This window comes from Pongo pygmaeus, chromosome 19 (genome assembly GCF_028885625.2).
Source record: "Pongo pygmaeus isolate AG05252 chromosome 19, NHGRI_mPonPyg2-v2.0_pri, whole genome shotgun sequence".
In the NCBI taxonomy this organism is placed as follows: domain Eukaryota; kingdom Metazoa; phylum Chordata; class Mammalia; order Primates; family Hominidae; genus Pongo; species Pongo pygmaeus.
The window spans coordinates 93,869,311-93,882,193 of record NC_072392.2 but is presented as its reverse complement, the minus strand read 5'-3'; the positions used below and the strand labels follow the sequence as shown (position 1 = coordinate 93,882,193).

General features: G+C 58.6%; 2 protein-coding genes across 5 annotated transcripts in view; one reads left to right on the top strand and one right to left on the bottom strand.

Moving 5' to 3' along the window:
- The window catches only part of RECQL5 (RecQ like helicase 5), a 40,433-nt gene that overhangs the window by 23,529 nt on the left and 4,021 nt on the right, over positions 1-12,883 (top strand). For all 4 annotated transcript variants that reach the window (XM_054455835.2, XM_054455832.2, XM_054455834.2 and 1 more), the window contains 3 exons: positions 12,101-12,319; positions 12,520-12,619; positions 12,759-12,795. In XM_054455835.2, the coding sequence (XP_054311810.1) occupies positions 12,101-12,319; positions 12,520-12,619; positions 12,759-12,795 (356 nt within the window). The remainder of the gene's footprint in view (positions 1-12,100; positions 12,320-12,519; positions 12,620-12,758; positions 12,796-12,883) is intronic.
- SMIM5 (small integral membrane protein 5) lies at positions 2,281-10,426 on the bottom strand. The gene is made up of 3 exons (XM_054455851.2): positions 9,573-10,426; positions 3,356-3,518; positions 2,281-2,890 (listed from the first exon to the last, which is right to left on the bottom strand). Exons 2-3 carry the CDS (start codon positions 3,480-3,482, stop codon positions 2,784-2,786), a joined length of 234 nt encoding a protein of 77 aa, XP_054311826.1. The 5' UTR covers positions 3,483-3,518; positions 9,573-10,426; the 3' UTR covers positions 2,281-2,783.

The window sequence follows — 12,883 nt, the reverse complement described above, 5'->3', positions numbered from 1 at the left end:
CCCAGGTCTGCAGCATCTTTCTGTTTATTCTTTCCCATCGTGGGGCAACTGCTGCCACCTTTCCGTGCCCATCTTCCCCAGGGAAGACTGGCATGAGAAGCTGCCTCTTAAAGGAGTGGGCCAGGCTGCTGTCGGAGAGCAGGTCTGGTTTGTTCATCTCAGTGGGTTTGAAGCCTGTGAAGGAGTTGGCCCGACAGCCGGGCCTGGTGTGTGCCAGTTGGCCAAGGAGCGGGGAGGAGTGAGTCCTGTGAGGGCAGGGACCGAATCCTGTGCGGACTCAGCAGTTGTTCACCGCCTGCCCTAGAGCGGCCATTCGGCCTGTCTGTGCCCAGGGCTGTCTGTGGTTCCCACCTCTGCAGCTGGGCTGGGGAAGCAGAATATTTTCTAGCAAAGGGCCTCAGCCTCAGCGGCCCTGGAGCAGGGCTATTCTTATGCTGATGAAAACTGGCTTATGGAAAAGTCACCCAGGAATTGGGCTGCTTCCCTGTTGGCCATCTCCCAAACAGAAGGCTTCCAGGGACCCTCCAGCCATTGGTGCTGGGAATGAAAAATGTGGGGTTTCCTGTCCGTCCACTCCCCTGTGTTTTCCTTCTGGGAGGGGTACCTCATTGGGCACCACCCCAGCTCTTACCTGTTGGGTCCCACCCACTCCTGTGAAGGTTATTTTGAGACAGAGTTTGGGGTGTGGGTGTTTTGGGTGTAGGGTTGGTCGATGGAGGATAATGGATTAGAGCCTTATCTGTCCTGCAACCAGGAGGCCAAGTTCTGGGTCTCAGAGCCCTGGGTGTGGTAAGCAGAGGCTCTGGAGCCAGATAGGCTGGACTCAGGCAGGCCCTGCTCCTTGTCAGCATGGTTGAACGTAGACAAGTTACCTAACATCTCTGAGGCCCAGTTTCCTCATCTCTAAAATGGGGGTAACAGTGGTATCTTCAACATGGAGGTACTGTGATGAGTAATTGAGTTTATCTGCACCAAAACGCTGAAGACAATGCTGAGTATATGTAACTCCTCAGTAAATTTTAGCCATCTTCTTCATCATCATCATCATCATCATCATCATCATTCTGAATCCTGTTCTTTGGAGGGGGCTGAGAATGGACAAATTTTTGAATTTCTTTTCTTTTGTATGAAAACGCTTACTCTCTGGGTCTTTAACCTAAACCTGTCAGACAAGTCCGTGGACACTAGAAAGTGAAACCAGAGGGTGAGAGCTTCTCCTCCCTGCCTGCTGTTGCCAGTGTGGCCTGGACTGCCAGCTGGAAATGGCAGGGGTGTGGCAGGGGCTGGGATCCCCTCTCCATGACATGTTTCCCAGGTAGACAGGGCTCTGCTCCCAGGTGGCCAGAGCACGGGCCACACAGTCCAAGATGATGGAAGCATGTGAAAAACACAGACTTCTCGAGGCTCTGGGGAAGCCCCAGGGAGGCACCTCGGGATGCTCTGTCTGGACCCATTGGCATTTCTGGAGCCGTGTGCCTCCCCTCCCCTCACTCCTGGGTTCGTAGCTCTACCTGGAAAGTTCTCTGGAAGTAAAACTCAGCAGAAAGGAGGGGGTAAGGAAGGAAAGGTCCTTCCTCTCAGCAAGACCAGTCTTTAAAATGGGTCCCTGTTGCCCTGGTTGGTCCCATGTTTAGAGGGGCAAATAATAACGGATCATGGTGATGGGGCTCTAAGGATATGCCCAGCACCGAGCTTAGTGCTAGACATAGGTCATCTTAGTTTATCCTCACAGCAAACCCCAGGAAGCAGTACCAGGATTTGCCCCATTTCACCAAGGGGGAGTTCGGCTTAGGGAAGTTGAGTCACGCAGCTGACAGGGTGAGGGTGTGAGCCCAGACAGCACACAAATGGGGGAGGGCCACAGGGTCAGGAGGCAGGTTACAGGTGACATTAGGGCCTTCCTCTGGCAGTTTGTGAAGACCCACTGGTCTGAGTCTGCTAGTGTGGGATGTACAGGCCAAAGGTGCAGGCAGTGGACAGAGTGAAGTGCCGTTCCTGAGCTTAGCTCCTGCCTTTGGGCAAACACAGTCTCTGCCACTCTACAGAGTAGTGCCTCAGCCTGGCAGAGCTCATTAGCAGCTAATGCATGACAGGAATTTCATGGCATCGTCCACTGGTCCCGTGGTGTTACCGCCTGTGTGGCATGCTTCTCTGCGTGGTTTTCCAGCTTTCGTGGGCACAGGGAGAGCAGAGGCCTGGGAAGGACGGGCACCAGCCATACCCCCTCCCGATGCACAGAGTCCAGCCCAACCTCAGGGAGTCTGGCACTGCAGAAACACATAACACAAAAGCTTTTACTTGGAAACTGGCAAATACTGGACTAGAATACTGACATGCTCACGCTCTGGCGGGAGCTCGGATGCAGAAGCTATTGCACAAAGCCCCTCTGATTGCCTTTCTCCTCTTTGGCATGTATCAGCAGAGCCCAAAGGGCCAATTGCCCACAGGTGGGGGCTGTTCTCCATGAAGGTATGGAGACCCCTACTTCCTTGTTTTGTTAAAAAGTGCAGATAGGCGAAGAAGCCCAGGCGGTTGACCCAGTCTTTGAAACAGCTGACTCCCCAGCACCCAGTGTCCACTGGCAGATGAGAGGTTTGCACCTATACCAGCCCTTGTTTCCTTGGTAGGGCTCAAGTTGTCAGTGTCCAGGTACCTGGGCCGGGCCAGAGCTGGGGCCAGGGGAGCCTGGTCTTGAGGGGTGAGGGCTGCAGGGCCAGGCTGATGGCCTGTGTCATGGCATTGGCCATCTCCTCTCCAGCTTCTCCTCAGTCATCCCCCGTTCGTCATGGTGGTGTTGGCTGCACCTGGACCTTCCTGCCTCTCCGCTCAGGGCAGCAGCAGTGAGTGCAGCAGCAGCTGCAGGCTATCAGCAGCAACAGCAGAACAGTGGCTGGAGGGCCGGGAGAGAGCATGGGACTCAGGTTGGGGAGAGAAAGGATGCCCACCCTCCTCCCAGAGAGAAACCCACTGCGTGCCAGGGTCTTTCCCCCACAGGTCTGGTGGAGGGGTCAGAAAGACCTGAGAGGCTGGTGAGAGGTGTGGACAGTCCCCATGCCAGCCGCCAGGGCCAACCTCCTCCATGTTGTGTCTTCTCTTTCGCTGCCCAAGCCTGGCTCCCGTCATCCCCGCATTTGGGATCCCGGGGTACTGCTGGGCCCAGTCCCCAGCACCGTCCATCACCCAAGCAGCATATCAGAGGATGAGGGAAGTCCCTTGGCTTCCCCCAAGGGACAACTGGTTTTCCTCCTTGATCCGGGAGACACCCGCCACCTCTGCCAGCCCTCTGGCTGGCACCATGGTGTGGTCTCTCCCAGAAGCCAGGGAGAGCTGTGGGGCGCTGAGTGCCCCAACTAACCTGTGAAAAGGACGATGACTGAGAAGGCCACGATCTCCACGGGCTCAGCCTGGGGCAGTCTCTGCAGCTTGAGCAGCAGCCTCTCGCCCACGGCGCGCATCTCCTGCACGAAGTCGGTGGCGGCCATGCCGTGCTGGCTTCCTGTTGGGGCTCCTGCCGGGCTCTGCTGGGGCAGACAGAACACCTGGAGCCTCCACGGCTGGCCCCACACTCGCCGAAGCACCGAGATTCCACCCTCGCACCCATCCGCAGCCCGCAGAACAAGTTTGTCAGGTCTCACACATTGCACCCCTGGTGACTTCCACCTAGTGGTGGCCCTCAGTCCCCACCCAGCTGACACAGCTCAGGGTGGAGGAAGCCGGTGAGGACAGTGAGACCAAGGGCTTGCTTCAGGGGCTGCCGGCCAAGGCCGCGGCTGGTGGTAGTTTCTGGCTTCGCTGTTCCATTCCCTTGTCTTGAGATAACACTCCTAGGTTTTGCCCGGGTGCTTGGGACTGGCACAGCTCCCTCGGGGTGGGGAGACTGGGATAGGATGCCAAGCTGGTACTCTTGCCTTCCATCAATGTGGGGACAGAAGGAGCAGGTTCTCCCAAGAGCAGGTTCATGGGGCTTCTGGCCAGGGTCAGTCAGAGGTGAAAACTGCCCCCCTGTCCCCCAGGCCGCCCAACCTCTCCCACCAGCCCAGTTTCTACACTCATGCGTGTTCTGCTGGAGAGGGGAGGCCGCACCGTGTCCCTCCAGGTTTTGCCAGGGTTTCTGTCCTGTCTGTTGGGAGGGGGTCAGGAGGCCCAGGTTGCTCAAGCCAGCCCCTCCCCTGCTGGTGTCATCTGTTTCTCTGGCCTGACCAGGAAAGTCCTCTCCACTCCCACCCCTGCCTCAGGAGAGCCTCTTCCTGTCTCAGGGTGCCCAAGAGGCCCAAGGTGCCGCTCCAGGCTGAGGCTGTCGGGCTGTTGTGTCTTTGAGCCGCTTTCCCCTTCTGCCTCTTCTGTGGGCATGAGGGCGCTGGTGCCTCTTTAGAGAGGAGCCAGAGACAGCCTTGTCCCAACCCAGCCTGATCTGGTTCACCAAAGCAGTTGCTCTAATCCAGGGGTGGTGGTGGGGACAGGTGGCCAGGGGCTTGTGCCAGACCTTTGGCTGTAATTATCGTTGCCTCGTCCCAGGTCTCAGCCAGTTCTCGCTGAGATGGCTACAGTCCGTGAGGTCAGTCACTCCCGGTGCTGCTGCCTTGGCAGAGCTGGTTTAGAACCACCGTGAAGGTCATCGAACGGAGCCTTCCACGCTGCACTTGGCCTGCGGCCATCCTTGAGGCCATGTGGCCTCTGCATGAGCACCCAGGATGGTGAGGAGCCCCCGCCTGCTGAGGCAGCCCACCCACTGCAGAAGGTCGGACTCCCTGCTGGCCCCGTTAGTCCCACTTGTGCTCACTTAGACCTTGCCCCCACTTCTGCCTCGTAGCCCTTCAGGAGCAAGATGGCAGCCAGCATGTACCTTCTGGATTTCCTTCTCTGCCAGGGGCCTGCTCTAGTGTTTTCAGCTGCCCCTCCTTGAATGCCACCTCCACTTCTTCCTTTTGTGACATGAACAGGTTGCTTCATGTCTCTGATATGGAATGAGATGCCCGTGTTTTGAGGCTATTGGGAGGACTGACCATTTCGCAGCACGTTGTAGACAGCCATAGGGGGGTGCCTGGTACACGAGAATGCCCCCCTGGGAGGGGTCTCACTGGCTTTGGGGGCTGTCATCCCCATGCACCGTCACCAGCACCCCCAACACCTTTTGGGTGTCTGTCCTAGGGTGTCTGTGGTGTGTGCTCTGAAGGAAGGTAGGCAGGCTGGAGGTGGGGAGCTATGTTTTTGTTGTTGGTTTTGGTTTTCTTTGAGATGGAGTTTCCCTCTTGTTGCCCAAGCTAGAGTGCAATGGCGTGATCTCAGCTCACTGCACCCTCTGCCTCCCAGGTTCAAGTGATTCTCCTGCCTCAGCCTCCCGAGTAGCTGGAATTACAGGCGCGCGCCACCATGCCCGGCTAATTTTTGTATTTTTAGTAGAAACGGGATTTCACCATGTTAGCCAGACTGGTCTCAAACTCCTGACATCAGGTGATCCGCCCTCCTTGGCCTCCCAAAGTGTTGGGATTACAGGTGTGAGCCACTGCACCCGGCCTGGGGAGCTGTTTTTTTAAGTGATGATGAGGGTGGCAGGCAGAAGATGGCTCCATGGAAAATTAGATGAGTTATTGTCAAAAGTGGGAGGTTCCCTGAGTTAGATCCACCCAGCTTTTCACACCTCACCTGGAGTGAGTGCGTTTCTGCGGAGGTGAGGATCTCAGTTTTCAAATGTACTGAGAGGCATAGGGTCCTAGAATGCTACAGATCATCCGCTCCCACCTCCTTCCTTCTACACATGGGGAAACTGAGACCCGAGAGAGCAAGCAACTTCTCTGAGGTTACACAGCAGGACAGGGCCCCAGCCAGCACCCCCACTGGTGCCCCACGCTGTCTCTCCATGGAGGCCTGTCTCCAGCTTAGACCAGCAAGATAGCCAGGAGCAGCCCCCCTGAGGGCACTGCCCGTGCAGTGGGCTCAGTACAGGAGCCAGGGCCCGAGAGCCTCCTGGAAGCCAACTGGCTGTGCTCGGCCAGCCCCAGCCCACATTAGTGGATCTGAAGCCGCTTTTAGCATATCACCACCAGGCCAGGGCCACGCCAGGCTCTTTGAGACTACCTGGAGTCCTTGTCACCGCAGGTACAGGTCTTGTGAACCTAGCCAGCCTGAGCGTAGGACTGAACCCTCTGGTCAGACTGAATCAGACATTCCCTCTGGCCAGGTGGAGCAGGCTTGCACAAGGACAGTGGTCACCTCTTGGTTCCGGGACCTCCGTGCCATCCTCACGCCCCAGCTTTCCAGGTTCCCTCATTCTTAGAGGGACGACAATGCCGACAGTGTCCCTTACGGGACAGTTTGTGCGTGGTTCAGGAGCGGGGCTGCCTTTCTCCCCTCCCTCTCTGTCTACGCTTGGTCTGGCGTTTTCAGCCTGACTGGCACTGTGCCCACACGGCCTAATGTAGCCCAGCAGAGACACTCCTTCAAAGAGGAAGCGGGCAGGGAGAGCTTTTTTGCTTGTGCGCCACACCCAGAGACCCAGGGAGAGATTGCAGGGGGGCACTTTTCCTTGTGAGCGAGAAGTGGCATGGAGACCTGGGTTTGTGCTCACCAGAACAGGGAGGAAGATGGTTGGACTGAGGCTAAATTTACTGGTGCAGGAAAAGTGGGGTTTGTTGCTGAGAAGCTCCGGCCAGCCTCCTCCAGGGGCTGCAAAGTGGGAGAGCTGCAGACTCATGCCGGGTGGACCCCGGCCCCCAGCGGGGAAAAATGTCAGTTCCCAGCAGCAGAGGCTGTGGCTGTGGATAGTGTCATAGCTTTGTGCCCAGGGCTTCCCTAGGGGGCTGATTGGAAGCTGAATTTGCCAGCTGGGCATTGCCAGCCTCACCCAGCCCCGGGGTCTGACCCAGGGGTACTCACGGTATCCTGTCACACAGCGAGCAGAAGTGGGACCATTGGACGTGGCTGTTCTGCCCCCAGAAAGCTGGAGAGGAACCCCAGGACCCCCTTTGTTTTGCAGTTGATATCTTGTCATTTGGAGCGTAAGCCCGCAACTGAACCTTCATGGAGCAGGTTGGGGAGCTGAGGGGTCCTTTCTCTAAAGAGAAGGACGCGCATTCCAGCCGGTCCCCAGGCGGTCTTCCCAGCGGGCTATTTAAAGCCAGGCCAAGGAGTGCCTGACGCTTGGTGCCCAATATAACCAGCAGCCATCAGGTGACTGTGTGGCATGTGCCCCAGCCGCTGCTCCTAAGGGAACCTTAGTGTTCCCAGCTGTGGCGAGGGGAACATGGGAGCTCTGAGGCTGGCCACCTCTCCTCCCCTTTCCCTTCCTAGGTTTGGCAGGAGGAAGGCAGGGAAGCCCAGGAGGGCTACTGATGATCCTGTATTTTTCTCGTCTTTCTATCTCAGGTTCACCCAACTCCTTCGAAAACCACACTTCCCACCTGCGAATCAGGGCAACCAGTCCCTCCCAACCCCACGCTCGGTAGTGCCCACCTGCGAACCAGGGCAACCAGAGTCCCTCCCAACCCCACGCTCGGTAGTGCCCACCTGCGAACCAGGGCAACCAGAGTCCCTCCCAACCCCGCGCTCAGTAGTGCCTTGGTTGGAGGTTTCTCAGGGTCCTCAGGGGTTCCTGAGTGGCTGCCAGAGCAAGTGGTGGCTTCCTCTGGCCTTAAGAGGGAGTGTAGCCCAGCTGCCACCAGGCCCTCCTGCTGCCCAGGCTGCCCAGCCAGCCCTGCTTGGAGCCTTCAGAGGGTGTGCCCTGGCTGCAGTAGCGGTCAGCACAGGGGAAACACTCAGGGCAGAGAAGGCTGGCAGAGCCGGAGGGATGGGAAGCATTCCTTTATGTGGCATCTCCTGGCACACGGAGCCTTGCAACAGGCAGGCATCCTGCAGGCCAGACAGCTGCCACTTGGTCCCGAAGCTTCCCTGTTTCCTCCTCGCAGAGCTGATACTCCAACCCCAGGCGCCTCACGAGGAAGGGCTGGCAGCAGGCGGCGTGTTTGAGACTGATAAGCGAGGTGTGCTGGCAGCGCGGGGCCCCAGAGGGCTGCTTGTTCTGCCCTGTTGTTTTGTCATGGTGGGTTTTAGCCACCCTTGCCCTGTCGGGCATTATCTCGTTTGAGGTCCAGCTAGAAGGAGGCATAACTGACACTTGTGGGAGATTTGCAGGGTCCTGTGCCTGAGCAGCCGGGGGGATGCCCGTTTGTGGCATTGAGCCTTTGGGTGACTCCCCTTTTTGCCCTGGCTCCAACTGGAAGTAGAAAGTGGTGCTTGAACCCCTGGCAGGCCCTGCTCCTGTAGCCACCCAGGGCAGGAGGAAGCCTTTCTGCTGCTAGTGTTCGAAACAGTAGGCGCTCTTTTTGCAGCTACAGAAGCTGGCCGTTCATTCGCCCTCCGTCCTGGTTCAGGGACTGTGTTGGAGAGACCCTGTCCACTCGTGTCCTATGGATGCAGGACAGGGATCCCCACCTGCCTGCCTGGGGCATCTTGTGAGTGACAGCCAGTGGGGTCTCCAGGCTCACCGCTGTGCCCCGACCCCCACCTGGCCTGACTCTTCCCTACTGTGCGCCTCCCAACACCACAGGAGCTTGTCTCCCCAGGCACCAGCCCCAGCCGAAGCCCCCAGCCTCTGCTGAGCTGAGAACACTTGGGCTGCTCCTTGGTTTCCACATTTCCCTGGGTCATTGTTTTTCTTTCTCACTAGATGCCAGCTTGTTTGCTTTGAGGAAAACATATGGGGGGTGGTGGCTTTAACGCCGGCTTGAGGACAGGGAGGCAGGAGGAGTAGGCAGCCTCGGCTCATGGGCCCTGCCCAGGAGGGCTGCTCTCAGTGTTCCCCAAAGAACCAAACAGCCGGGTCCTGCTTCCTTAGGGGTGGTGTCACGTCAGCCTGTGCATCACGGTGGCACAGCAGAGGTCCCGGTTGCCAGCGTGGTCCCTCCCAGCCTCATTTCTGTGACCTTCTCCCACCTGAGCCTGGATTGAAAGTCAGTCCTCCAGGTTCCTGGTTTGGTGTTCAAGGCTCGTCACCAGAGGGAGATCTAGGAGTTCATGGGGTTCTAGATGGGCCCAGGGAGGAGGACCCAGGCTGAGCCCTGAGCTGAGAACACCAGCAGTGAGTGGGCCAAGCCCCTGAAAGGACACAGATGGGCAGAGTCCTGCTGCATCCTGGGGGCGCCGCATGCTGGCTGGGCAGACCCTGTGCTGACCTCAACAGGGCTCTGCCCTAATCCTGGGAAAAAGGGAGGCTCAGCAGGCCGGCAGCCATTCTCTCCCAAGCTGGACAGCCAAATCCCTCTTTTAAGCCCCCTGAATAAAAGAGCTGAAATGAACTTGCAGAATAAGCAGGCCCTCGGGGCCCCTCTGCTGCACAGCAGGCGGAGCAGGAGGCGCTCTGAGCAGAGCCCCCGGCCCTCCCCTAGTGCAGGGTCCCAGCAGCAGGCAGAGTGCAGGTGCGTGCAGGAGGCTGCCTGACTTCCCTGCAGGGAAGCGACCCAGCATGTCCCCCAAGACCTCTCCGTGTTTATGGTAGACTGTGGCCCTTCACCCTGGGGGTAGGGGACTCTTGCTGCTCCCTCCCTGTCCCCCCTTCTTCTGTGGCCATTGCCACTCACCTGGGAGCTCAGGTGTTGGGGGCTGAGCAGCAGTGCTCCAGCGCGGAGCCTCCACGTGCTGTCCTCGTACTTCCTTCGTGGGCGCCGCTGCTCCCCTGGGCGCCTCAGCCCAACTCCTCTGCTGACAGCCAGCTGCTGTCTCTGCCTGGCTTTTTTGTTGTTGGTCGTCCTGGAGATCCAAGTGTCAAATTACCGTCGCGAGGGGGAGCCCGAGAAAGCCCTGCTTGGGAACTTGTCCTCCAACTTCATGTTGTCCCGGTGCCTCACCTCTGCCCTGAGAGGGCTGCTCGGGGACAAGACAAGCTCCCTCTCTCCTCCTCCTTCCTCCTTCCTCCTTCCTCCTCCTCTCCCTCTCCCCCACTCCCACGCCGTGGGCTGGGCCTGGGCTGGGAGCTGAAGAAAGAAGTCCGCTCTCGCCTCCCTGGCCAGGAGGACCCTGGGGAGGCTCTACCTGAGCCTGTGGAGGGGAGTCCTGTAGCGCTCTCAGGTCTGGGGCACCCACCCTGCCCTCAGGAAGGCCACCCCTTCTGTCCCTCTGGCCACTCCCTGGCTGGTCCCTCCCTCTGGCCTCTCTCAGGAACAACAGTAAACAGTGGGGAGCTGGTGGCCCTCCCAGGCCGAGCAGGAGGCTTTGCAGCCAGTCCCTGGGGAGGCCCTTGTGCCGCTCAGCATCTGAAGGCGTCTTGGGGGAGAACTTGGAATCCTGAGTGACCCGGGAGTGGCCTGCGCGCCCGGCAAGGCGCCTCATGTTCCTCGTGAGGTGAGGGCCTTCTGCCGGGGCTGTGACCGCACTCCTGGCCCAGCTCTCAGGGCAGGGCTCCAGAGTCCAGGGGCCGGGCCCTGTGACATTTGCCTGGTTGTGCCACCCAGCAGGCCAGGCTGTGTGGAGAGAAACCGACCCCAGCCCCACTGTCAATGGAGCTCTTTGAGTCTGAGCACAAAACCCCAGTGAGTCAGGGCCTGGGGAGGGCAGGGGGAGGAAGCCAGCCATGTGGTCACACCACTTGGATGCCAGAGCCTCCCAGAGGCTGGACAGGCGGCCGCTGTGCGGGCGCACGGACTCCTGGGGATGGACCATTTGTCGCATTTACTCATTGGAGCAGAGTGGAGGCAGCAGCGCCCTCTGGTGGCCGCCTCGGCTGTCGCAGCCCAGGTCAGGCTTCAGAGCTGCATTCACTCAGCTAAAGGAAAGTCAGCCAGGCCCTGCTTCCTTAGGGGAGTGTTGCAATCAGCCTTGGATCCTTGAGCCTGTGCCTTGGGGTCGCAGCCCCAGCAGTGCTCACACTGGGAGGAGTTCTAGTTAGAGCAGTTAACGCCAGCTATTCTTGTCCCTGGGATGTGGCACCGCAGACAGCCCTGCCTGTGTTCCAGCATCTCCTCTTGGGCTTCCCTACCCTGTGCCACGTTCCTGGTGGCAGGAATGGCTGTTTATAAGGAGCCTGAGAGAGCTATGGCCCCTCTTGAGGCCTCTGCAGCTGCCCCAAGGGTCGACAGCCACCCCCATGCATAGGGAACAGAGATGTGACAGAGCCTCGTGGGCCAGCCAGAGGCTGCTCCCTGCTCCCAGCATGGGCAGAGGCCGCTCACCCCAGGAGGGCTGCAGCAGGGTTGAGACAGAGGAAGACGAGAGGAGGACTCCAGGCGAGGCTGCGTCTCCCTGGCTAAAGGCCCCACCTGTGACACCCTCACGGGTTGATGATGGGACATATTACTACACAGCCATGCCTGCCTTAGCAATGCAAATACGTTTTGAGAAATTTAACTTGTCATTGCGCGGTCACAGTGTATACTTATGGAAATCAAACGGCAATTCCAGGGAAGAGAAGGAAAAAAATATCAAGTGACACAGCCTCCTACACACCCAGGCCATGTGGTACAGCTTGTTGCTCCTAGACCACAAACCTGTACATCATGTTACTGTCCTGAGTACCATATGCAGTTGTAACACAGTGGTATTCACATATCTAAGCACACAGAAGCATAGAAAAAGTATAGTAGAGATACAGTGTTAGAATCGTAGGGGACCACCGTTGGCTGTGCAGTCATTCCATCACACATCACCTCAGCCATCTTCGCTCAGTCCGTGAGGCCTGTGCCTTTCTGCACCATCTTACTGATGGGAATGCATGGGCTTTAGGAGGTGAAGTGTGTCACCCAAAAGACAGCCTTCATGGCAGAGCCGGCATCTGCACCCAGAGCCTGAACTCTGTGCAGTACATCCCATTGCCAGAGGACAGAGGGGAGGAGCAGAGGAGTAACTGGACAGAATGGGGTTCACATCCTGCTTCCTGGGAGACCCCCATCTGTTACGTGACCTTGAGAAAGTTTGTTCACCTCATTGTCCTCATCTGTGTAGTGGGGAGAGCCAAACGATGCCTGGTGCGGCTTGGATGAGATGAGGGGTATGGGGCTCCTGGCATGGTGCCGGACACAGCAGTGCTCGCTCAGCCAGCGATTCCGGCTCGGGTGAACAGACACCGGCTGGCTGGGCTCTCCGCCCCTCACCTCTGCGGTGCTGCCTGCTCCAGGTGCCGCCATGCTGCCATTGCCAAGTACTTCGGGGATGCACTGCCTGCCTGCGCCAAAGGCTGCGACCACTGCCAGAACCCCACGGCCGTGCGGAGGCAGCTGGAGGCCTTGGAGCGCAGCAGCAGCTGGAGCAAGACCTGCATCGGGCCCTCCCAGGGGAATGGCTTTGATCCCGAGCTGTACGAGGGAGGCCGCAAGGGCTACGGGGGCTTCAGCAGGTAAGGGGCCAAGAAGCCAGGGACTCCAACCCACTGGAATTGTCTGGCATTCCCTTGGCGCCAAGGCCAGACCAGAGGTGGCACGATGCTGCAATCCCCCCTTGAGCTGGTAGGACATCAGGGACATTGCCGTCCTAGCAGCAGCACACATGGGGAGGGCAGAGCGAAGCCAGGGCCACTCACACCTGGCCTGTCCCTAGGTACGATGAAGGTTCTGGAGGCAGCGGGGATGAAGGCAGAGATGAGGCCCACAAGCGGGAGTGGAACCTCTTCTATCAGAAGCAGATGCAGCTGCGCAAGGTGAGGGGAGCCACTCAGTGGCCTGTGTAGGGCCCCTGGTGGCCCCCTGCTCGCACCTCTCAGCCCCTTCTCTGGTGCTGGATGGGACTGTCCTGCGGCAGGGCAGGACGCCTCATGGGCCCTTCATGTTGTCCTCCAGGCCAAAGACCCCAAGATAGAAGAATTTGTACCCCCAGGTCAGTACAGAAATGTTCCTGGAGGCTTGTGGGCTCTTCCCGGGGCATGGAGGGAGGATTCTCATCCGGGGCGTGGGGGACCTCAGTG

What these genes read in the sequence shown, in the direction of transcription:
- SMIM5 (XM_054455851.2), bottom strand. Translation starts at nt 3,482, where the DNA reads ATGGCCGCCACCGACTTCGTGCAGGAGATGCGCGCCGTGGGCGAGAGG. An exon ending in AGTCATCGTCCTTTTCACAG is followed by an intron (nt 2,891 to 3,355) that starts GTTAGTTGGGGC and finishes CCGGCCCTCCAG; the next exon opens with CCACTGTTCTGCTGTTGCTG.